The sequence below is a fragment of the Athene noctua genome, chromosome 13 (genome assembly GCF_965140245.1).
Source record: "Athene noctua chromosome 13, bAthNoc1.hap1.1, whole genome shotgun sequence".
NCBI lineage: Eukaryota > Metazoa > Chordata > Aves > Strigiformes > Strigidae > Athene > Athene noctua.
Genome location: NC_134049.1, coordinates 23,428,218 through 23,453,541, shown reverse-complemented (window position 1 = coordinate 23,453,541; position 25,324 = coordinate 23,428,218). Strand labels below are relative to the sequence as shown.

The 25,324-nt window shown below is 55.5% G+C and overlaps 1 protein-coding gene across 2 annotated transcripts in view; it reads right to left on the bottom strand.

Annotated features, from left to right (window-relative positions):
- Positions 1-23,861, bottom strand: part of RBPMS2 (RNA binding protein, mRNA processing factor 2) — a 29,883-nt gene extending 6,022 nt beyond the window's left edge. Inside the window, exons 1-7 of one of the 2 annotated variants that reach the window (XR_012634455.1) lie at positions 23,489-23,861; positions 10,300-10,377; positions 9,578-9,616; positions 8,949-9,011; positions 7,211-7,361; positions 6,421-6,569; positions 3,441-3,603 (exon numbers count right to left, since the gene is read on the bottom strand). Coding sequence is in view for 1 of the 2 variants with exons in the window: in XM_074916721.1 (XP_074772822.1) it covers positions 6,421-6,569; positions 7,211-7,361; positions 8,949-9,011; positions 9,578-9,616; positions 10,300-10,377; positions 23,489-23,548 (540 nt within the window). In the remaining variant the exon portion in view is untranslated. The remainder of the gene's footprint in view (positions 1-3,440; positions 3,604-6,420; positions 6,570-7,210; positions 7,362-8,948; positions 9,012-9,577; positions 9,617-10,299; positions 10,378-23,488) is intronic. The other variant, XM_074916721.1, reaches the window with a different exon arrangement.
- Positions 23,862-25,324: the final 1,463 nt, after the last annotated feature.

The window sequence follows — 25,324 nt, the reverse complement described above, 5'->3', positions numbered from 1 at the left end:
TCTTTGCTCTGCAGTTAGCCCCAGCGTCTCGTGGAGCTCTGAGCTTTCCCCACAACTGGCACAGATCCAGCCACCTCCCTAGGTACCAGAAAGGCTCCCCGTGCAGACAGGGACAGAGCACTTTGTTGTGCTCCTGGGAGCTGGTAGGACCCCAACCAACACATCCAAGAGCTGCATCTAGTTACCAGCTGCTGACACAGAGCGGCATCTTCAGTTGCACTGCTGAGATAGCCTCACCCCAGCAAGCCACAAGCACTTCATGGCCACCACTTCCCCCAGGCTGCAGATCACTGGGTGCAAGCCTTGGGCAGACTACTTTGGTGGCCAGCAAGAGCTGCTCTGCTCCAACTGGAAACACAGCTGATAACAACATGACCCAGGGCAGGCAAGGACAGCCTGCAAAGGTGCACCCACATCATCTGTTTGTGCTCTCTGGACACATACTCCCAGCCTCAGCAGCAGGCACTTCACCCAAGCCACCCACTTCCAGGGTCCTTCAGGGGCTGGCTGAGGAAATGAGCATCCAAACACTTGCATGCTGTGTAAGACCCAAGCAGCTCAGCCCAAGAAAACCTTGCTGCAGTCAAATCAAGCACATACATCTCCCCAGGCAGCTATGGTAAGCGAGAGCTGGAGGATCAGCACACCTTACACCATGTTGAGGAACATGCAGAAGACAGGCACTGATACACTCTGTGGCTTAGGAGTGTTTTAATTGGCATCTGTCCAATGCCCTGTACCCCTCTGCGCCTTGAGGCAGCTTATGCTACAGCTCAGAGACATACCCATCCCACAGACTGCAGCAAAGAAGCATTTCTCCTTTTCCAAGAGTAGAAGTGAGCTGTGCTGCTTTCCTGTGGTACCTCTCCTGAGGTAGCCAAGGAGAGCCAGTGCCAGCCTCAGGTCAGGAAGCCACTTCTCATGGCAGCTCAGTCCCTTTCACTCACCAGGTGTGATTTAGCAAGAATGGCTGCTCAGCAGGTACCTGGAGGAGCTAAGAGCATCTCCCACCTGATTTTCTCTGGTTAGGAGGAAATGGCTGGCTTGGGGAGAGCTTGCTCAGGGCTGCTTGGTCAGCTATGCCAGCACTAAGTCACTGGAGTTTAAGAAAACACCATAACCATTAAGGTCTTGAGTGCTTCACACCTCTGGGAAGCGTGGAGATTGACCAGACAAAAATAACTCCGGCAAGTTCCACACAACAGCTCCAACAAACAGGCAACCAGTTATTAAGCACAGAAAATCCATCACTCTGCAGCCTCCCATCCCAGGGAGGGTCTATTGCAGCTTAAGTGCCACAACATGAAGTTCCAGAGATTCTGCAGATTGAACCATGAAGTAAGTCCAGAGGTCAGTGGTACACAAAGTCAGGATGCCCACTGTCCAGCAGATCCACCACAGAGGCTATTGCTTGGTGCTCAGCCAGGCTGGCGGCACCAGGTGGGGCCCACCCAAACAGCAGCATCCCAACAGGAAGCAGCAGCACCTGAGCCCATCACAGAATCATCTCAGCTGGAAAAGACCCTGAAGATCATCCATCCCAACCCTTAACCCAACACTGACAGTTCTCAACTCCATTATATCCCTAAGCACTGGGTCAACCCAGAGAGACCCTTAGGAATGTCACCTGAAACCATCCCAGCAGATCTTCCCCACGATCCCAGGTCTCTAGGGCCAGCACCAGATCACAGCCACTGGGATGCGCCCTATGCCCATCCACAACAGCAGCCACCACTCAGGAGAGTCAGCTTGCTCCTGGCTGAACCAGCATTCAGGCAGCAAACAAGAGGGAAAGATGTTTTTTTTTGAGCACTGACATCTCCTTCCATCAATGGGCTCTGCCTCAACTCAGTGCTGGGAAGCCTCAGGGTCCTGCTGCATTCTTGTACCACTACATAGGTCATAGATCCAGGACTGCTCCTTCCACCCACCCCTTACTTGGACAGGTCCCAGTTTCAGAGGCCCAACTCCACAATCTCCTCAAAGCCTCCAGACAAGGCTGCTGCCAGCAGCAGCAACATGGATGCTCTGAGGGCACCTTGAGCAGCCCACCCAAAAGGACTGGCATCTGTGAGCTTTCAGTCCACGAGCTGCTCCCTGCCTTGGAAGCATCTACCAGTCTCCTGGGCTCTGGGTACACAACACATCAACCTAGTATCCTACAAGCACCCTGTGATAACCACCACAAGGCTCACCCACATTCTTATGAAACAATCCTGCACCCAGCCCCTGCTTTCCAGGGTGAGTCCTGCCCATAGCAAAGTCCTGCCTGCAGGAGTGCTGCCACAGCTGGCAGCAACTTTTCTCAGAAGAGCTCCAGGAACACTGATAGTCCTAGTAGGTGTCTCCTACTGCCCCCTCAGAGCCTGGCTTATAGGCACTCCAAAACAAGTGGTTTCCCATCAGAGATGCAATGCAGCCCAACTCCATCACACAGGCAATAGATTAAACTGGTCCAAGCAGAACAAGACAAGGTGTATCATTGTCTCTGTGCTTGTGTCAAGCTTTCCCCATCCTCCCAGGACACCAACTCTGCACATCATTGCACCTCACAGTCTTCCAAAAGAAAAGGTAGACCTGGGCCCCCATCTTCGCCTCTTTCCCCAACATCACTACCACAGAGGAAAAAAGTCTACTCAGAACCACTCCAAGGATGAGCAAGCCAAGACTTGGTTCCTTCAGTTAGAGCTGGCCACAGCAACCATCCTCCCTGCCAACCAGTCCCAGTCCAGGCCATCTTCCCTCTTCCCAAGCTCCCAGTTTCCTACACCACTCCCACCTCTCCCAGGCTGCCGATTCCTGTTGTTACAGCTCACAAGAGTGTGTCCTGCCTGTGATTTCAGGTTGCAAGAGAGAAGCCAAGCTCCAGGTAGGAACTTGCTCTGTTTCCAGTAACTGGAGAGGAAAGAGGTGAGATTAGACCCATGATTAAGGGCAGGGTCTGTCCCGCTATGCAATTCTGTAACAAAGTGACCGGCAAGTGCTGTTGTCTAACGTGCCCGCTAGAATTTAGTCGTGTGCTATCACTATCACGTCACTCACCTCCCCCACCGTGTGCCAGGAGTGAGGTCAAGGTGTATTTCTGGTTGCCCTCAAAGGGTCGTGGTTGGGGAGAAACCAGGTTTCTTTCACACTGAGCAGCAGGGTTGTCTATGCCCTGGCTCAACTAGGCTGCTCCCCTCCCACCAGCAGGACTTGGCTGAGCCTGGCTCAGCTGGGAGGAGCTGATGTAAGATGGTGCCATGCTGTGTGTGCCATGTCATGTGCTGCCGAGTTGGAGATGTGGGTTAGAAAGAAGGCCTGGTATCTCATTCCCCAGGCTCTGGTGGGTGGGTAGCGTGAGGCCCATGCACTGGGTTGCCAAGGAGATACGGGCTACAGAGATGGGCAGAAGCTTGCAAATCCCATGGTGCACCTTGGAGGAGAGATGGTTACCTTACCAGTCTTTCCAGACGTGGCTGCCATCATGCTTAACACTTCTAGGAATGGAACTGTAGAACAGCCACTCCACTAGCTGCAATAAGGCATCACTAGGGTGTCCCATCTCCAGGGACAGCTCTGAGCTTCAGGGCTAGCCTGCGCTGGCATCATGGCTGGAGTTCACTAGGGACATCAAAGGAGGGATTTGAGAGAGGGTGGGAGGGAGGGAAGGCACATGGGAAATCTTAAAGTCAGGGGAGTTCCCCACAGGTAGAGGCTCTTAGCAGTGCAGGGTCACAGTCACATCCACAGCAGCCTGGTGCCTGCTGGGAACATCACCACGGCTCGGCAGCGCTGGGAACAGCAGCCATTGGTCTTGTCTGCGAGCAGCTTACCAACGGCTCCCAGTGTGTGAGCCAAGGCCAGGCCAGTCTCACACCATCTCCTGCCCTTCGTCTCTCCTGCCAGCCCTCTGGGCAGCTCTTCAGGAGGTTGCATAGGTGCAGAGGGCAGCCACCTCCTCTCCCGCTCGCTACCAGACTTGAACACAGAGCTGCGAGAGGACGAGCACTTCAGGTTTAAATCTTGTGACAAGCTCAGTTTTGCTACAGCCTCCAACTTCATGCCTGCTTCAGGACTGATTACTACAGAGCTGCTACAGTTCTGGCCATCCCCATGAACATCCTCCAGCACACACCAGTCTTAGGAGAAAGACCTGCAGCTGTCCTGGAGAACAACCCATGTGCCCACCACCCCACCAGCAAGGCAAACCAGCCCCTACCAGTGAGAGCAGAGGGCTTGGCACACTAAGACTAAGGTTACAGCTTTTAGCCCAGTTTGTGACTAAAATCATCTCACTGACTCACTCCACCCTGCCTCATCTCTGCAAGGAAGAGGGCTCCAGCCTAGAGACCGGGCAGCTCAGAGCTGCCAGCCTGAGTAATGTTTAACCTCATAAAACTTTATTGGTAACATATACTGTGCCAGAATGTCTCCCTACGAGGTCAGCACCAGCTCAAGCACAACACAGCAAGGAGCAGCTGTAACTGCTTGGCCAGCCCAGCTGCTCGTTAGAAGAGAGCTGGGTCTGGCCACAGGCCTCAAGGGACTACACTGGCTCCCTAAGTCTTGGGGGATGTCACCATTTATGGACCTCCTTGGGCAGGAGGTCCTACCTATACAGGGAGCTCCCTGCAATCTCAGGGTCAGTCTTCAGGCCAGAAGACCTCTTTGAAAGCTAGTAGTAGCTTGCCAACTGGAGGGCAGGAACTAAGACCCCAGAAGGAAAAAGATCTGGCTGAAGGCCTCCTTGGTACCCCCCACTTAAGGGGAGCAGCGTGTTTCCTCCCCCACCATATGGTGCCCCTTATGTGCACCATAAAGTTTTGGTGTCCAACCATTACACTCAGGGTCCCCATACAGTCACTGATGATCATCCTTGAAGGAACTGCAGTAATGGTTTCACCTCCCCTCAACCACCTCAGCCGGGCCAGAGGGTTGTTTTTTTTCTGGTCCTCCCTGCCAGGGGCAATTCAACTGGCAACAGCCTTTGGCTCCACCACCCTACACTCAAGGAGCAGGGCAAGGGAGATATCTGCTCTCCTGGGTTACCGAGGAGCAGAGCACACACCTGTAGTTGTGGGCACCATCAATAACTTTGAGAACACCAGCAAGCCCAACCCTCCCAGTGAAGGACCAGCCTGGCTCTAGAGGCCCTTGGAAGAACAAGCCAGTGCCTGGTCCTGCCCTGGGTCCCACGTACTTCTTGCCTACCATGCAGGAGCTTCAACCCTGCTCACCTGTAGGAGGGCAGAAGCAGCAGAGGCCTGCAGGTGTGTGAGGGGCAGGACAGGCAAGTCTACACAGGCCAGAAGCTTCATCCCCTCCACATTACATCTGGGAAACAAGCTTGGGCTGAAGCTGGGTAGTTAGAGTCAAGATGCTTTCAGGAAGCAAGAGGATGCCAAAGGGCCAACTGAGCTGACCATCAGACAGGTGGACAAGGTGAGGGGACATATCTCTTCTTCCTCTCAATTTAAACAGGGAAGAGTGGAGCTAAACACCCTCATTGACAGGGCAGAGAGCAGAGCTAAGCCTCAATGCTCTGAGATCTAAGCCCAGAGTCCCACTGCCCTAGTTCCCCAGTAACAGAGATGGAAGCAGGTAGAGCACTGCTGGCTGGTAACACCAAGCAGGGCAGGGACAGGGGCTCCAGCTTCTCCTGTACTAGTACTCCAAACCAAGCACCTTAACCTGGAATTAGGACACTACTCTGTTTTGGCTTTCCCTTTGCATTTCCATGGTTTCAGGGACTTCACGTTCAGCAGGATTGTTGGTCTCAGTACACTAAAGCATTCTGGTTTCAGACCAGTACAGGCAGCTGGTTGCACCATCACCAGCATTTCCAGAGGCTTGTACACAGAGTGACCCCCTCTAGCCTGCATCCAGGGTGGCTAAAATACCACTGTCCCATCAGAGCTCCTTGCTGTAGCAAGGCTCTGATCACTCATCTCCTGCAGGACATCCTTCTCCAGCTTCAAAAGGATTTGAGTCACTTGGGCCAAGGGGGACAGATCTGAGCCCCTCAGTTTCAGCACCAAACTAAGACTGTTGCCTTTGCTGTGATTTCAGGAAAGAAGTTTCATAGCTATTTTACTTCCCTGCAGGTAGAATTTCCTCCCAGCAGTCCCACAACACAGTTCTCTGGCCACAGGGACCAGCAAAGCCAGCCAGAAGTTGAGCCCTGACTTTCTCCCACCTGCCTGCCTCTTGCAGGGTCAGGAATCATCACCCAGCTCTGAGTGCTCTCAGCCCCAGAGACATCTCCCCTGCGGTTTGCTCAGGGCTGGGTGGCCTCCATGCACTTCAGCCAGGAGGAGGCTTTGCCCAAGAGCCAAGGTGCAGAGGCCAGGGTCGAAGCAGCCAAGCAGAGACCCATGAGAGCAACACTGGGGCAGGAGAGAGAGGAGAGCCCGGTTCCTGGCACAGGGAGCGACTCACCTGAGCGTGAAGAGCAGCAGCTGCAGCAGCAGCCGCTGGGTACGTGAAGGCAGCGTGGGGGATGGCAGGGGTGAGCTCCGTGGTGTACAGTGGGTAGGGAGCCCATGCTTCTGGGGATGCTGGAATAAGAGCTGCTCCAGTCAGGTCATCTAGACAGGAGGAGACAAGGTGACAGCATCTCAGTAACCGGCCCCAACAGCCTGCTTCAGGGACAGGCTCTGGATTTCCAACCCCAAACTAAAGCTTTGCACTGCCACCTCAGTGAGGTATAAAATATAGCACCCCTGCAACATCTCTGGCCTCAGCCTCACCAAGAGAGGCCAGGAACATGCTCCATCCCTGCTTGGTGCCTCACCCAGGCTTTGGGCAGGCTAGTTTACACACAGCACAGGGCTGGTGCCATAGGATGGCAGGACAGAAGCCAGGGCTCTCAGCACCATGTTACAGCCTGCCCAGCAAGCCTCAGCGAGGCTGCTCCCCCCACCAGGCTATGCTGAGGCTGCATGGCACAGGACTCATCCTTTCTGCTTCACACCTAGGGATGGTTTAAAGGACTTATGGTATCACTAGAGCTACCAAGAACAGCTCTGCCCTCCCAACACTTCTGCTGTTGGCCACAAGCCTTACCTGTTCTCCTGCAACCATAACATGCTGGCCTTCCAGCACCAGGCAGCCTTCAGCCACAGCATATAAGGGCATGGTTTCCTTTCCACCCTGGCAGCATTCCCAGGGTTGGGCATCTCCCAGGCTGGAACAGCCACAACCTCAAAGTCCCTCCCAGCATACTCACAGGGGTCCCGTGCAATGAAGTGTGCACCCAAGGCAGGGTGGATATTTGTGGGGTTTGGTGTGGCCATCAGCTTGCTCTTGGCCATCTTTGTGTTGGCCTTAGCAAACTCTAACCGCAAAGTCTGGGGGTTCTCTGGGTCGAAGCGGATGCCCTGTCACAGAAAAAAAGCACACGAATCTCTCAGAGGTGAAGTTTTCAGTCCAAGCACAGGCTTTATCTGTTCATGGAGCAAAGCCCAACTGGAGAATCAAGGCCATCATGCTGCAGTCACATGCCCAGATTTTTGTCACTTCACTGCAACGCTCAGGCTCCCACATGACTGCATTTCTATGTTTAGCTGGCCTAGAACTACTGCTTCCAACATGAGGGACACAGTTTTGCTCCTTACATGCAGTTCACTAGCCAGCATAGCAGTGGCTACCAACACCGGTCAAGAAAGCTGTGTCTGCTGGAGCTAGGATAGCCCCATCTACACTGGAGCTCCCATCTGTGCTGCTGCTACAGCTGCTGCCAGCCTGGGCAGAGACACTAGCACATGCTCCAGTGCCCAGGGCAAGGGCTACACCAGAGCAGAACCAGATCAGCGTGTCTTGCCACCTAGATCCCGCTAACTACTGCAGGCCCACACGAGATGGAGATTGATTTGCGTGTGTCTGCCACATTGACCATCTTCAAGTCTTTCTTGAGCTGGAGCCGTTTGGAAATGCTGTGAGTGTGCTCAAGAGCCTGTCCCAGACAGCCTTGGCCCTGCCAGGAGACAGCAGCATGGGAAGGCTGTTCTCCTTCCTTCCCAAAGAAAGTACCTTCTGGCTGCAGAGGTCCTGGCAGGCCAGAGTCCAGGACAAGGACTCTATGAGTCCTTGCTCTGCTGAACTGCCACACACTTTTCATCAGGGCATTTGGTAAGTGAGGCCTTAACAAGGCCACTAGCACCAAACAAGTCCTATAGCCACATGAGAGAGCAGCTCTGCAATGAGCCTGCTCCACTACCCACATACCCTGGTGAGTTCAACCTAGAGCCTTAAGAAAACTGATGCTAAACACAAGTTGAGCTCCATGCCTCATTAAAGCTTTACAGGGTGTCAGCTGGGTATTGCCCTGTGTCCCCAACACGTCTCTCAACATCTGTTTGCTAAGGGTTGGTTCCCCAGAGAAGACCTGCCTGCTCTAGGCATTCCAAGCCAGGCTCAAGTCAAGCTAAGATGAGCTCCCACCTCAGTGCAGACAGCAGGAGGAAAAGCTCCTTGAAAGCTAGCTCTGGCCACACAGACACACATAGTTAATCCACACTCAGTTGAGCAAGGTGGAGGATCTCTCAGTCCAACTCTTCCCCATATGGGGCAAGCACTTAGTGGATAAGGAACAGGATTCACCACATGGATCCTGTTACAAGAGGCCAACTGTTGAGTAATGAGGCATGTGCTAACTTCAGAGAAGTAGCTTTTCTTTTCCTGCACCCTCAGAGCAGTCTTCCAGTGATCAGAAGCTACACCCACACTAAGCGTGGGACAGTTTGCATTCATCTTCTCAGGGTGATGTCAGCCTTGAGCAGCTTTCCTGCTTCCCTGGTGGGATGCCACAGGACCAGCTTCCATACTCAAGGGCGCAGCTGAGACACTCTGAACCTTCCTATGCTACAGACAAGCCAAGCATCACTACCCTACAGCTCCAGTCTAGCTACAGCAGGGCATATGGCCCCCAGCCCACCCCGAGGCCTCCCAGCACATCAAGTACTCACATTCAAGGCGTTCTTTGCTGCTTCAGCACCAGCCCGGCTGTCAAAGGTCACAAAACCAACTGGCTAAAAGAAATAAAGCCAATTTCAGTTTGGAAAGCTCTTCCAGCTCCTCAGACTACCCTGCCACTCCCTCTGCCCCAGACAGCTTATAGCAAGCAGGAGACCATTTACAGCTGCAGAGGGTCTTCAAGCAGAGCTTGAAGGGTCTTAGGTCATTGGCCCAAGATTCTTGCTGTCTCTGCTGCCACCACACCAAAATGCTTTGGCATTCCTACCCATGGGGGCACTAGTCACCCTGGTAGCCCCCAGCAAGGGTACCCCTTGCCCACAAAGGAGAACTACTGCTTTGATTAGGATGGGACTGGGGAAGGTTTCTGGCAGCAGAGGATTTGAGGCTGAAGCATCAGGTCTCACCCAGCCCATATGGCCCCAGGCAGCAATAGAAGATACATGCTGAGAGCTTGGGGCAATCAGGACTGTGGGGGTGAGCAGAGCCCAGCTGTACATGTGGTGCTGAACACAGACAATTCTTTACAGAGTGAAATGGTATCCATCCCCCCCTTCCTCCTCCTCCCTTAATGTCCTGTTTTCCAGCAAAAGCCAAAAATACCCAAGCTGGAAGGAGGTACCTGCTTTGAAGTTAGCTTGATCAGTGACCCTTCATAACCCTGCAGAAGGGAAGAAAGCAAGTCAGTGTCAGGTTCCTGAAGGAGCCAAGCTACAACCAAGACATGATGTGACAGCTCCAGGAATTCCTGTAGCACCAAACCATCCAGAAAGCAGGGTGTGCAGCAGGAGTAGGTAAATTAACACTGCTCTTCTTTCCCACCAAAAGAGAGGACTGAGACTCAGGGCAGAGCAGGTATCTTAGCTAGTCCATTCTGGCCCTTTGGGAAGAAATCCCATTTTCTAGCTCTTCATCAAGCTATTAAGATGAGCATCCTGCCTGTCTAGTGCCTAGAGAGCAGAGAGCACCCTGTGCTAGAAGGGTGTAAGCAAAGGAACCCCACTTCTCCCAGGGTCAGCCTATGTGGTGATCTAGTGCAAGATGGACAGTTAGGGGATCAGGACACATCCTCAAGGAAGAGCTGGTCCAGTTCAGCAGCAGGACTGACCAAGGAGCCTTCATCAAGCTTGGAGACTGTGTGATTTCAACAGCGGTTCCAGGGGTTTACCCGCCTGAGCACAAGCCACAGGATACCATGCTGGTTTCACACCAGGCTCCCCAAGCTTTCACAGATGGCCTACATCCCCACTTCATCCTTGATTCCCCCAACAGAGATCTTTGCTGCAAGGTTGGCCACAAGACAGTATCTTTCTCACCAAAGACCAGATCTGAAGACCTTCTTACCTTGAATGGCCGGAACAGTAGGTAGAGCTCTCTGGGCTTGATATCCACAGGAAGGCCGCTGACAAACAGCGTCCGTACCTAGGAGAAAGGTCAACGAGGTCTATTGAAAGGAGATGCTTAGTACCAAAGCAGGACTAAGAGTAGGACCCCTTGCACCAAAGGTGGCCCTTCCAGGCACTAACCCTTCCCTACATTAGAGGAGCATTGTCCAGGATAAAATACACCCAGTCCTTTCCTCCTTGCCACAAAGGATTTAGACCTTCACAAAAATTCAGTCTCTAGCAGAATAGTCTGCGTTTAGTAGGGCATGGACACCAGCACCACAGTCTGACTGGACCTTGATGACTAAAACTTGAAAAGACTGCCAGAAGACCATAGACTCACAAAAGCACTAACACAGAGTTTGACATACATCAAAGGTCCAGAAGAAACCAGTACAAAACCCAGTTGTCTCTCTAGCTCTTCCTACAGATCATACACCAGATGTCTTTTCCTTAGCCTGTCCTGGCACTTCAGCCACTGATTCAAAGGTATCCCTCAGTTTCGAAAAATACCTCACTGCTATACTTCTGCAGAAGTCCCAGAACATCATTTGGAGGATGATTTTTTTTGGGTCCATCCCAGCTCCTTCACCAACACACATCAGAGCCTTCAGAAGCTGCTCCCAAACCAGCTCTTAGTTTTTATTCTGTTGTGCCCAGCCAAAAGCCGGCTGTGCTGCACCAAGTCTGTGTAGGCTGCTGCTCTTTCCAAGCTGCAGAAGTCATGTACGAAGTGCAAATACACTCAGCAGGTATAAGTAAAAATACAGTACCAGAGGAAGATTTCAATATAGTAAGTTGAAATTATCTATAATAGTTCACATGAATATCCAGGTAGAAGAAACAGTGCTAAAGACTCATGGCCTTGCTCAACAGTCAGGCCATCACGGCCACCTTCTCCCTGCACTGAAAGACACTGGCCAGCAGACTATTCCCATAGGAAGCAGCATGATGAAGCTACCAAGACTTCTTGTAAATCAGCACAGAGTTCACCAAGACAATAGTCATCATTGACAAGGACCAGGAGACTGCAAGCACAGCTCAGCCAGCACCAACAGGCAGGTGAGCGAGGACGGGAGACCATGGGAATGAGGTGGAGCTCTGCATTCCTCGCTTTTCACTGCATGGGGGTACCACCCACTGAGCTAGTCCCAAACAAGCCACAGGGTCACGGGACAGCACTGACGCCCAAACACTCAGAATGACACCAAACCCAATGACACCAGATGCTTCTGAGCTGAAAAACATGCAGCAGGACCAGGAGCCCTAAGCCAGAGCACATCTTCTGGCCTGTTTCCAGTCTGGAGTGACCTGACAACATTTGCAGTGCAGAAGCACTGCCCCCACATCTTGGTTTTCGCTCAGCTGTTTCCCCTTCCCCAGATAAAGTGGGTTGTATCTGACACCTTGTAAAACTTTGTTTGCCACCAAAGTGTGCAGCACACCCTTGCCCTGCTCCTGAGCTGGAGACACTCGCCATCTGAAAACACAGGAGCATATGGCAGAGCCTCTGCAATCTGTAGGCAGCCAGATCCAGACTCCTCCAAGCATGGAAGTTCCTCCTGTTTACAGGAGAAAACACATACCTCCTTGAACTCCTGTGCCCAAGAGAGTACTGCCAGGGCAGAGAGATGACCTCCACATCAACTCAGGGGGCAGCTTAAGCCCTCCAGGATGGACAGCTATCATGAAAGTCTTGGGGTCCTCTGGCCCTCTTGCTCTCCATGCATGCTGAGACTAAGGGCTGCCACCATCCAGTGAACACCTTAGTGGGCTGCTCCCACCCCCCATTAGTGTGCAGAGCCCTCCTCCGGTCCAGCATATCTCAAGACTGCTGCAAAACGCAACCGCTGAGCACCCTTCCCATCCCCTCCCCTGATCCCCCAGTATGGATGGTCCTACTACACACCCCAGCTTTTGCTTTGCCCTGCCTAGGGAAGCAAGATACTATCTGGAGCACTTCAGAAACATTTTCCATTCCCAGGCTTGGTCCTGACATCTCCCCACCCAGCCCAGCCCCTCATTTGATGTTTTGATGCATCATTCCGGGGCCACCTCACACCCAGACAGAGCAGGCAGTGGCACCATCTCCTGGCTTGCTGGCTGCCTTGAAGACTTCGGCCCTTGCACTTCAGCATGAGCTACACGAAGCACATGTGGTGCATTCCCAGAAGATGCACGGCCATCTCTGGCAGGGGAGGACTGTGCAGAGTGTGGTGGCACACATGTGCCTCAGCCATGTGAAAGCACCATCCCTTTTCAATATTTCAGGATCTGAGCCTGCTTAGACCCCAGAATGGATGTTTCTTCCAAGCAGATAGAAATCCACATCCCTGTTGGGTCTCTAAATGGTCCCATGATGCGTCGCTCAGTAAATCCTTGCGACAGGCGTGACAGAATGGAAGATGTGCCGTTGCTCAGGAAGGGGAACTCGGAGCCCTTACAACAGCCTGAACAGAGCAATGCAGATGCCTAGGAAAGGTCTTTGTCAGAGATAACAAGCTCCTAATGCCAGCCCCATAAGTTGCTGCCAAGGACAGGAGGCAAGAGACATTCTGTCACAGGCAAAAAGCTTCCCTTGGCCTCCAGGTCCAGTCTGTCACCGCCCAGGGCATTGGGAAGCAGATCCCAGCCAGCTTATGGCACCTGCCAAGGGCTGACATCACCCCAGAGAAAGCCTGGACAATCCCAAATGCCACCAGCTAACATCTTCAAACAAGGTTTCCCCAAGGATCTCAAGACAGACTAAGGAAGGTCCCTGTTCAGAAGAGCTTGTTAGAAGCAACAAGACCAAGCAGTTGGTTTTCTGAGATCTATTCAGTTCAGCACATCCATAAGCTATCTAGAAAAGGGTAAGGGGTAAGTGAGACCAAGTTATTCAGGGAAGGGAGGGTGAGGCTGGTGAGAGACCTGAGCAATACATTTGAGGGACAGAGTGAGGTAAGCCAGAGGGAGATCACTTCTGAGACCAGATGTAACCGTGAGATCAGCAGCAATTGGAAAGCAAAGGAGATCTGGGTTATCCCACAGGAGAAAAGCAGGAGGCAACTTGATAAGCCAAGCACTGTGGGCAGCCCTGGCCCAGCCTCTGCCTCCTGCTCCCAAGAAAAGGAAACTAGATAATGGCAACAGGCTCTGGAAAAGCACCTTCCAGGGGATTAACGGACCTGGGACTTTCCAGTCACCCCTCTGCAGCCCAAGTCCTAGTGGCCTCTCAAACCCCCTGGACCACTCAGGGCTGATGAATCCAGGCTTCCAGCCCTTGCACGCACATGACAAGACAGTGTAGGCTTCTGCTTAAATATCTCTGCCCTGCTTCAGCTCCCCACCACAAAACACCAGATCCATATAGATATTCAGTCTCCCCACCAGAGCAGCCGGAAAAGCCACAGGACAAAAAACCCACAACATCTACCCAGGGCTAGATCAGGAACTGCCCGGGCCAAACCACGTGTTCAGCAGGAGCTCAGAGAAGATACAGCAGCAGCAGATCTCCAGGAATACCTTGTTCTTATGCTCGCTCCTAGCCACTTGAGATGAGATACCAGGCGAGAGCAACCCCATCTTGCCTAGGACAACTGGCTTTGACTGGGAACACACAGAGAGAAGTGGGGCAGTGGGGCAGGGAGCAGCTCTCAGCAAGGACAGCCCAGCAGTGTCACACTGCTGGAGGACCTGCAGAAAACATGTTCCCTTCCCCATCCCTGCCCCCCTAAGGGGATATCCCCTGTCTAAACACCCAGCAGAGATGGAGGAGAGCCATGGAAAATAGGATTTGTGCCAGGAGGGACAAGACCATCTAGGCCACCTCTTAGAGAGGGAGGATCCCAGCATAGCTTCCCACACAGAAGGAGAGAAGGACAAGGACAAACCCATGTAGTGCTCAAGTCCTCAGTGGCTCTAAAGCAGTTCTTACCAGCTATGTCTCCCAGGAGAGGCACACACCTAGTGTGAGCACAGCCAGGTACTTAGCACCCAAGCTTTAAAGAAGCCAAACAGCAACACCTGCCTCTTCCTACCACACCTCCAGCACTGCCAGGTGGTCAGCATAGGTCTTGCAACATCCACATCTCCTGGTCATTTCTGCTTTTAAATAAGAGCTCTTGAAAGGAAGCCCCAAGGGGAGCCAGACACTGCCCTGCAGCCCAGCAAGGGTCAAGTTATGTCAGAAATATTAAATGCAAAGGTACGAATACCCACCTCCATCAAGGCTGCTCCAGCGCTGGGCTTTTGTTAAGAGACTGCTTGAAATCCTCCCAGAAACCAGCAAGGCTGACCATTCCCTTCTACAAGGTCAGCCCTTTAGCTGTGTTATCCACAGCCCTGCTTTTGCACAGCTGTGGCCACTCCAGTCCCAAAAAATTGGCCAGGTCCTGGGGCCACAGTCCCAGCACCTAGGGCACACAAGGCTTTACCACCAGCAGTTAGGAGACATCAAAGGATGTACTCTAGTGCCTCATCCACACCGTGCCACTGGACACCCCCTCTCTCCAGGAAGCCACCCTGAGCTACATGCCATTTTTTCCTGGAGACAAGCCATCTCCCACTTGTTTATACCAAGGTGTCCACCAAGACTTTTGTAAGCCACAAGCAGAAGGGAGCCCCACATCATCCTGCTGAGGACAGGGACAAGCCCTGCCACAGCATCCCAAAGGCAGTCCCTGCTCCAGGCAGCCACCCTCAGGTCCCAGCAGCTCAAGCACATGGGCTACAGCTCTTCCCATGGGAGAGCATCCCAGGGGTGCCTCTCAGGCAGCTGGAGCCACCAGGAGAGCCACAGCAGGGATACACAGAGCCTTGGCCCTGGCCACTGCAATGTGGCTAGGGCCACTTAATGCAAGACCGCTGGAATGCAGCGAGGCTGCTGGCTGCCCTGGGATCCGGGACTTATAAGGCATGGCAGCGAGAGGCAGGGAAGCAAGCTTGCAAAACAGGGCTGCAGGGAGGGAATCACTTTGGAAGCCCAGCCACAGGGCTTAAAAACAGGACAGCACCCTCATCTTGCTGCCCCATGAGACATGGGGCTGTAGGGTTCCTGGCACTGCACCGGGTGGACCCAGCCCTATGCAGTTTTGCTCCTCAGCACATCAAAGTTCCAGGAAACACAGGTGAGGGGAAAACTAGAGGAGAGAGATGGCTGGTCTGTGCTAGGGAGAGCTCAGCAGGAAAGCAGAGCAGCCTTAACACCATGGAGCGTGCCTCCCAAGGGGAAGGGGCTTGCTAACAGGCTCCTTCGCCACTCCATGCCTCAGTTCCCCCCCGCCACCAGTAAGGCTCAATAGCACAGACACTACAAGAACTGGCTGCCTGCTTGCACTTCCAGCAGTGGCAGAGCTCTGATGGCCTCAGGCAGCTCACAGGGCTAGCAGGCAGGGTAGCACTGAGCCCCAGCGCAGGATCAGACCAGGCGCTGCTCCAGCCAGGAAGCCCAGAGCAGTCACAGCTGCACGGGGCATCCCCCTCACACATGAAAGATGTTCACCGATCCCCAGAGGGGAAAGAGGGCCTTAAACCTCCCCCAGCACTTGAAGCTATTAGGGCTTCAGGCATTTCCCTCTGAAATCAGCCTTTTACATGAAAGGCACCCAAGGATCAACATCCTGCTCACCCAGAGGGAAGGAAGGCAGGCTGACCACAAGCAAACCCAAGTGTATGAGTATTTTGTCCCCAAGGCTGGGGCGTTTCACATGTAACGCTGATATAGCTGTATCAGCCCCTCCCCAGCATCGCTCTTCCCCATGTCGGGCAGGGGGATGTAAACGGGGCTCAGCCACCCCTGTGGTCAGGGCAGGAAGGCATCCAAGAGAGGGCGAAGCAAGGAGAGGCACCAGCCCCTGCCTGGGGCAGCAGGAAGCACATGGGAGCTGATAAGCCCAGGCACAACGGGGCAGCACCCAAGAATAGTCCACAGCCCCAGCAGAGGAAGCGCTACTGGTGCGGCTCTGCAATGAAGACTCCCCCGAGTCCTGTCCTCTGTGTCTCTGCAGGATCTCAGAAAAGGATGGCACCCAGGTGGGCTTGGGCCACAGCAAAGGTTCAAAGCCGTTGAAAGACTGCAACTCCCAAGAGATTACTGTCCGAACAGGGCCATTCCCCAGCTCAGGGAGATGCTGGTTGAGCATCCTGAGGATGCCATCGCAGCCTTCCACCATGCCAAGAGGTCTGCAAAGCTAGAGAAGACACACACAAGTGTCACAGCACATGTGCAGAAGAATGGTCACATCCACACTTGCACTACCCAGCCCACTGCTCCAGAGAGCCCGCAGCACATCTGCCACCCTCTGATGTGCAGGGACCTACAGGGACCTTTTGCCACTGGCTGGAGCCATGGACCTCACCCACAGGGACAGCTCTCATGCTGGATCAATCTGCTGCTGACCAGCTCCTCCTGCCCACACACAGGCATTTGCTCTTCTGGCAGAATACACAGATAAGACAAATTCCTGCCAGCCTCTGCCCTGAGCAGAGGACATTATTCTGGATGCAGGATCCTCAGAAGGTAGGTTCTCATGTCCTTAAGCAAGTACATCTATGTCTGCTTCGCCCCACCACAAGGCAGTTCCTGAGCACTTTTCAGTCCTATGCCTCTTCTGCCCACAGAGCCAGGACACATCCAGAGAGGCACAAGAATCTCTTCTCAAATCAACCCAATTCAGGGCAGCACACTAATGGCCACACCACAGCCCCATGGAGCATCCCCAGTATCTCCACAGCCCAACAAGCAAGTTGGCCACAAAACCAAAGTGATGGCGAGCTGAAAGTTCACAGCAGCTCTCCACTGTTGACAGCTGTTATTGGAGGGTCACCCCAATCACAGGGAGACCTCTGAGGAAGGACACCAGTAGGATGACAAGCACTCACAGGACTAAGCCATTGCATCAGTCCAGCTCTTGGCAAGACATGGCCACTAGGCATTGGGGAGGGGCTGTGCTACCCAAAAATGGGCCAGAAATGCCAACCACAGGGCACTCTCCCCACAAGACCCCAGGCAGGCACCCAGCCCATACAATATAGAGGGCAAGGCAGAGGTAAGGCCACCAGCCCAGGAGAGCCTGGGGAGCAGGGCAGAGGGCAGAGCAGGAATGGATATGACATACAGCCCAAGCTTTAAGGCCGCCCACTAGAAACATGTCCCAGCCAGCTCCCTACTGTGAGCAGAGGAACCCCAAGAGGTGAAGTTTCCTTCCCTCCTCCAGTACTGCCCAGAGGAGCTGGGTGCTTTCTCCAAGGCCACAGCTTGCTCTGCACTTCAAGCCACTGCTATAGGTGACTCAGGGCAGCCACTTTCAGATCGACACCAGCCTCCTGCCCTTGAGAGCAGACCAGAGGGACACACATGCCCAGGCCAACATCTTCTGACACAGCCACATACCAAGAGCTGACCCCACACTAATGCAAGAACCCATCACAACATCCTTTGCAGAACAGGAGGGAACGTACCATCCCAAACTAGGAGGTGCAACAGTTCTGTAGCCTCTCCTGGGCTATGCAGCAGGGCTGGAGATCTTCTGCATGGGTAGGACTGCCCTGTTGGGTCCTCAGGTGTCCAGCAACCACAGCCTGCAGCCAAGCAAGCTCAGGCTCAGTGATCAAGGAGATCAATGGGCAAGGCCAGCACATGCAGTCCCATGCAACTGTCCTCTAGAGAAACCCACCCCAGCAGCCATTGGGCTGGCTGGAGGCAGGATCTCATACCTCTGCTCTGCCACTCTGCCCTACCACAGGATAACAACCGGCCAGTCAGGCTCAAGACTGCTCCTTCACATAGGGCACGCAGCAGAGGTCACTATCCTGTCCCTGTTTGCAGGATGATGTGCAGGAGATGATGTTCACTAGACAGATGGACAGAGCAAGCCTCAGCACCATCCCTGCTCCCATCTCCAAGCAAGAGCCAGCAGGTGAGCCCTGGAGCCAAAGAAAGCCTCCCCACCCCAGACACACCAAGAAGAGCCCAGACCTTACGTAAGCCTCGAGCTCCACACTCACCTGCCATCCAGCCATCATCCAAAGCATCCCAAGACCCCTCGCTGTTGGGGCTGAACTAAGGAGGGCAGCAGGCCCTGGGACAGGCAGCCTCTCAACCATGCCATAACCCTGCAGTGCAGTGGTTAAAGTGTCTTTGCCAAGCCTGCAGCATCCAGTTCTGCCGTGCCAAGGGCAGGGTCACCAGGCACACATCTCCTCCAGGTGCTGGTACCACTGCCTGCCCCAGGGTCCCTCCTCAACAGACGTGCCGGGCTGGCTCAGGATTGTAGCTACACCCACACCCCTCAGCACGGCCCAGGTTCAGCAGCTCCAGCACCAGGGCCACGTCCCACCGCCCCTCCCTCACCGGGTCCAACTTCACAGCACTGGGCACAGTTTCAGCCACTCCACGTGGAACACAGGTCTTTTAAAGTGCAGATTAATTCTTTCCACTTACAGCCTCTACCACATGAGCCATCCTCATGGCTGTTGCTGCAGAAGGTACTTTCCTGCTCCAGGGGTGGACTGTGATGTATAGGAAGCCCTGAGAACACACTTTTGAGACTGCTCACCTCCAAATCTGAGAAGGCTACTGGGTCCCACCTAGTGCCTGGTACTCCTGGAGAGAAGATGCTGAGCACCTCGCTTCCACACTCATGCCCTGGTGAGGCTTCAAGCCAAAGCCTTCACTTCAGGCACATGGAGGTCCAGGACAGGCAGCAGCATAGCTACATGATCCAAGTGGCCATGCCAAGTTATGAAGACTTCGCTAAGACTAGCAAGCCCAAAGGATCTTTTGGCTCCAAAAGCCTTCCATACCAGTTCCAGCAAGAGTCATACTTGACTTCCTACAGTGCCAGTTTCTCTGGCAGAGGCGTGAGGAAGGACAAAGCCTGAACCACTCCTAGCTACCTTCCAGACATCTCCAAGGGCATCCTTCCTACTTCAGTGAGGGGAAAGCAGAGTCCCTTGCTAGCACAGGAGCCTTTGGGTTTGGCCCTTCATAATTTCCATGGTCACCACCAGAAAGCCCTTCATTTTGAGGCCAAGTAGGGAAAGGTCTGCTCAGCAACTCCTCAGATTAGCCAGGGAGGAAGGCTCATTTCTGAAGCTGGGTCTGGTTTACTAGGCCAGCTACAGAGCCAGGTAGCAGAAGGAAGAACAGCTACCCCATCATGGGGACTGGTTCAGATATTGATGCTCAAAGCAACTTAGACTCATGTCTAAGAAGCTTAGATCTGAAAGAGCAAAAAAGGAGAAAGAAGTCCCTTTACAGGGTATTTACAGAGGCACCAGGACATGAGGAGATAATGGGGACATTCCTACATCCCTCCCCCAGTAAGAGCAACTCATTGATAGATGAAGAGGAGGTCTGGGAACACACCACTTCCCAGAACCTTTGCATGCATGGTGACTTCAGGGTATTTGCTCAGCCAACAATCTGTCACTAACAGAAAGCTGCATCTAACATTGAAGGGACCTACAATGCATGAAAACAGCTCTGAAGCACCATCCTGGTTCAGCCAGACTGAGTACAAGAAGATTAGCAAGTGGTGACCATAACTACTACACCCTCAAGTCCTTTGTAGCAAAGAGCAGCATTGCAGTCATTAGACTTCAGAAATTACATTAACCTTATTTGTTTCAAGTCAGAGAGCTAGAATCCATGCATGCAAGAGGTATCTAGGTCCACTCAAGCAGAGATTACAGAAATCAAGAGATGCCTGGCACCAGTCCACAGAGTGCTACAGACATCCAGCACGTAACACAAGCTGCTCACCAGTGGTGTTCCCAGGCAGTTCTGGCAGCCCCAGCACGCAACAGCTAAGAACGGCCAGGGATGAAGGACTCACTACCAAGGAGGCTGTCTGGGAGCTGAGAGCCTTCTGCCTCCCCGAAGGGGGCATCTTCTAACTATCAGGTAACATCGCAGCCTTTCCACAGACCAACAGGGAAGATGATCCTCTCTAGCAGAGCTTAGTCAGGTAGCTTCTGGGCAGGCAGAGCCCAGATGAGGGCCAGGAGCACTACCTCACATTTGATGATTTCCACGTTCAGCAGTCCATGATGCTCAAGCTCTACCACAACAGCAGCAGCCACCACCCATGGATCTGCAAGTAGCCCTCGAGACCAGCCAAGGGAAGGGAAGAGGCCAAAAGAACACATGGGATAACCACAGATTTCAGCCTACTGCTTTTGGCATCTAGACAGCCAACTCCAGATTTCCCCCAACGGGCCTACAACTTCCCCATGACCTCCTGAGAGAGCAAGGATGAACTTCCAGAGCAGAAGCAACACTTCTGCACCAGACACCTAAGGCAGCAGCGTAAACACAGGGGGTCCTTACTGCAATACAGCCACAAACACAACCCGCTGTGTCTTGTGGTAAGCAACAAGTTCCTCTGGCTGCTGGAGGAAGCTCTGCCTGCAACAGGGGTGTGCAGCACCTAGGCAGCTGCCTGTCTCACACCATCCCTCAGGAGCACCAGGACGTACACCGTATGCTGTCACACAGATTGGCGGCTGCCTGGAAAACTAAACAGAAGATAGCAGCAAGTGGGGAGGGATCGAGTTTGGGGAGGTGTCTGGTGAGGAACAGCAGGGACTGACATTAGGCCCTGTTTGTTTAACATTCCCGTTAACGACCTCGAGAGGAGCGAGAGGCATTCCTGTCCTCCGCATGTCACCAGCAGGAAGCGGCTGCGAGATCCAGGGGCTTGCAGATAAGATAAAGGGAAAGGCTGAATTTGGGAGCTTCGCCCCACTGTATCTGGGGCACAGGCACACGGCGCCCTTCTGCAAATGCTCAGGGAGGTGGTGAAGGAGGCTCACAGCGGGGAAAACGGAGGAGTGTCTGCAGTGCCAGGATCTGGCGGCGTTATCCAGGCAGTTTGGGAAGATATTCCAGCACACCCTCCTGATTGCGTTGGGACTGAAGGATTCTGCTTTGCACTAAACGTATTTATTGCTCTGTATCAAGGGGAGCTCTGGGCAAGAATTTAGGTGGGATGTGGGATCAAGCCTCCCAGGCCATGCCAGGACCCTGAACACAAGGTCACTCAGCTGCTTCTGCGGTGAGGAATGGCTCCTGGTCAGCCAGGAGGACGCACAGGAAAAACAAGCTTTCAGAAGGTTCCTGCAGGTGCGGAGCAGCCACCACAGAGCCCAACCAAGAGCACATCACCCACAGCATTATTTATGATGGATCCTGGCAGAAAGAGGACAACCCCACCAGGGATGGGGACGCCCCACCACCAGTCCCAGACCACCACCACCCAGACACCCTCAGTCACCTCCAGGGTAGTCAGTCCTTTGTTGCACCCCTGGGTGCAGGGTAACAAATGCCCCTGGCACAGCTTCCAACCATCCTGCAGAGTAGACTGAACCATCCCGCTCCCTGCACACACCCGGAGGCAGCACAACAGAGAGCAGGGGCTGCTTCTGTTCAACCCTTGCCTGGCTTCCCAGGGACGCAATCTTTAACTCGGTTTTCCAGCCACCAGCCATCACTCCAGGGAGGACTGGCCTCCCCAAAGGGCTGGGATTTCCAGGCTCTCGAAACGCAACAGCTGCCAGCACCCACTTCGCCAAACTACCACCCTGCAGCAGGTAATAGGCCGGCTCTGCCCCAGCACCAAGAGCTCACCCAGCCACCACCGGCAAGGCACAGCCCAGCCAGAGCAACGCCACTGGAACGTGCCAAGCAGCATCAACCTCGGCGAGCTTTGCAGGCCAGTGAATAATTGGATCAAGGAGCCGCACTGAGTCTTCCACGCACGTGTGCGCAGCCCACGAAACCCCTTGGTACTGAGCCTCCCCACGCCAGGGAAGCAGCACAGGGCCCCAGGTGCTCTGTCTCTCTGCCCATCCACACCAGTGCCACCCAGTGAGACCGGGATGTGTCACCAGCAGCATCGCATCACCTAAGCCCTGCTCCACACAGGGGAGAGAAATGCTACGGCTGCTGCCTGCCAATCCATTCCACCCCATTACCCGGGTCCCCCCATGCCGGGGCTGAAGACGAGCGGGTACGATGGCCCCAAGACAGCTGGTGCACGGGGACCACGCAGCCCCGGTGGTGGCGGAGCAAGCCAGGCGCCATGTTGCGGCGGCACAAGCGCACGGCGCGCCGGAGAAGGGCGAGGGGAGGGGGCAGAGCACCTCCCTGGTCCCGAGGGCCAGGCGTGGAGGACTGCAGCAAAATGCTACCGAGGCCAGGCATTTTCCAATGCCCTCTCCAAGATGGAGGGCGGCTGGCAAGCCATCACGCCAAAGCCTGCTCGAGGAGCACGATGAGAGAGGCACTGTGCTAGCGGCGACACTGCTGCCCAGCCAGCAGCTCCAACAGCTGGAGGGCAAACATGCAAGCCTGCAAGCTCAGCTTCAGCATGTGGCTATGGACAAGTGATCCTTGCAAGCCCTCCCAGTGCAGAGTCCAGCAGCACCCAGGCTCTGACTTGCAATGGCCATCAAGGGAAAGGGGACTGCTAGCAGGGCAGCTCACAGCCCTCCAGCCCCAGCCAGGCTGCCGGCACATGGGGAGCAGGACAAGGTCTCCACCACCGCGGTCCAAGCGTGTCCCCAACGTGGGCACAGTGGTGCCAGGATGCAGGAGCCTGGTATCCTCCAGCCACAGGGGCCTGGGGACAGGACACGGTGCCCACAGGCACTGGCTAGGCTGGAGGGAGGGGGAGACCTGCCGGTCCCCTGCCCCGCGGGGCTACAGAGACACTGGGCTGACGAGGGGGCTCCCAGCCGGCAGCTGGGGCTCGCCCTGCCCGGCCCCCAGCCCCGACCCAGCCCCTACGCCCTCCCCGGGATGGCCCGGGGGGCCTCCAGTCCCGAGCGCCGCTCCCAGCGCCCAGCCCGGGGAGGGGGATTCCAGCCCCGGCTCCCCACCTGCCTCCGTACTCCAGCTCCCACGGCCCGGCCTCGGCTCCCCAGCCCGGGGCGGCCCCGGCATCCCGCCTCCGCTCCCCCGACGACCCGGGGCTCCAACCCCGGAGTCGCCTCCTCGGTTCCCCGACCACAGCACTGCCCTGCGCTCCGGACCCGGTTCCCCGACTCGCCGGTGCCGCATCCCCACCGCCCCATTCCCAGTTCCCCGACGCCACCGCGCTCCACCCGCGGTCCCCCGACGCCCCGGTGCTCCAGCCCCGCCGTACCCCAGCCCCGGTTCCCACCTCCTCCTCGACGTTGCCGCTGCCGTTGGTGTGCTCGGTGTCCTTGTTGAGGTTGCTCATGGTGGGGTACCGGGGTAGAGGGGGCGGACGGGGCGGGGGGCTGTGCGGTTGCTCCGGAGCTCCGCGGGACCGGGCCGGGAGCAGGGGGCCGGTGCGGGGCCGGTGCGCGGGGGGCGGTGCGGGGCGGTGCGGGGCGGCGCTGCCCTCCCGGCTCACATGCGGCGTCCCGGGACCGCGCCGCTGTTAAGGGCCGGGGCCGGGGCCGGAGCGGGGCCGAGGGGAGCGCAACGAGCCGCAGCTGCGGGGCCGACGCGCCCCAGCCCCCGCCGCCGCCGCTCCCGGTGCCGCCGCCGCCGCGCACCGAGCAGCGGGGCCGGGACCCGCCCGCCCCCGCCCCGCCCGCCCGGGGCCGCCCCCGGGCCGCCCGCGCCAATCCCGGCCCGGCCCGCCCCCCCTCGGGGGGGTGCGGGGCTTTTTTTTTTTGTTGTTGTTGTTGGGATCGAGTTATTTTAATTTATTTTTTTTCCCCTCCTTTCCACGAAAAACTTTCTCAACTTTGATGAACTTTCGGGCTTCGACTTTCTTAAAGGGGCCGCCGGCCTCTCCGCCCGCGGCGGGGCCGGGCCGCTCCCTCCGGGGCATCGCCGGCCCGGGGCGAGGATGTGGCCGATGCCCGCGGGGGCCCGAGCGCCCCGGGACGGCAACTCTGGGACCCCCTGATGGGACCCCCGAGCCCCAGGAACAGCAGCCCCGGGAGCTCAGGCCACGGCTCCTGGAACCCCGGCCCCGAGAGCCCGGGGAAGCAGCCCCAAATCCTCCCCAACAGCAGCCGCCGGTTCCCGGGGGGCGACAGCCCAGTTCCTCCCGCAGAGCAGCGCCAGGTCCCCGCAGAGAGCCGGCGGGTGCCCGGAGCACGGCCCCCATCGCCAGCCCGAGGGCAGGAGCGGGGCTAAGGCACGATGACCATCATCTTGCCCCTCTCCCTGCCCGCGCCGCCGAACTAACCAGCCTCATCTTAACAAAGCCGGCAGGGAGGCTGGCACAGGTTGGAGCCGGGCTCTGGCAAGGTTCCCAGCTCCCCGATGCAGTGGTGTGCCAGCCCCCCCAGAGGTCCCCCCCAGGGAGAAGTCCGACCCATTCCCATCTCCGCTACGGCAGTCGGAGAGGATGAAGAGGGTCCTGCCTTCTTCCAGGCCTTCGTGTGAAAGGGCAGCGCACAGTTGGGGATGTGCAACAGGAGCAGAAAATGGGGTATATGTGGCTCGTTGCTGCACACTGCGTCCCTGGGAGAGGCAAATGTGTCCCCCCCAAGTGTTCGGGGTCAATCTGACAAGTGGGAGAGGTTGAGGGGATCTGAGCCACGTCAGCTTAACCAGCGCTGCCTGTACCCAGTCCTCGCTGCTTCCTCGGCGCTGGGGCTGGGTGAAAGTGAGGGGAAACATCAGCCCTACCCTGCCCCCGTGCTCCCGTAGCGCCCCCAGTCTGCAGACGCGCCGTGTGCTCCCTGTCCTGGGCTCAGCCCTGGCTGGCAACTCTCCAGTGCACCCCTGGCCTGTGCGGTCCCAACTGCACTGAATGTCCCTTCAAAATCAATCTGAGTCCACGACTGGCTCTGAGTGACCATTTGCTTTCAGGGTAGCTCGGGGATAATGTTTTGCTCGTGTGCATGTTGTGAAGAGGTGTGAGCCTGGCCAGGGGCAATCACAGAGGATTTTTTCACTGACACCTGGGTTTACCGCCCTGTTCAAGCCCCAGCCTCTGACTTGCTTTGCCACCTCATGCAGAGGCTCCCCATGAAAATTTCACCCTAAACTCAGGTGTCCCCATGCACAAGCA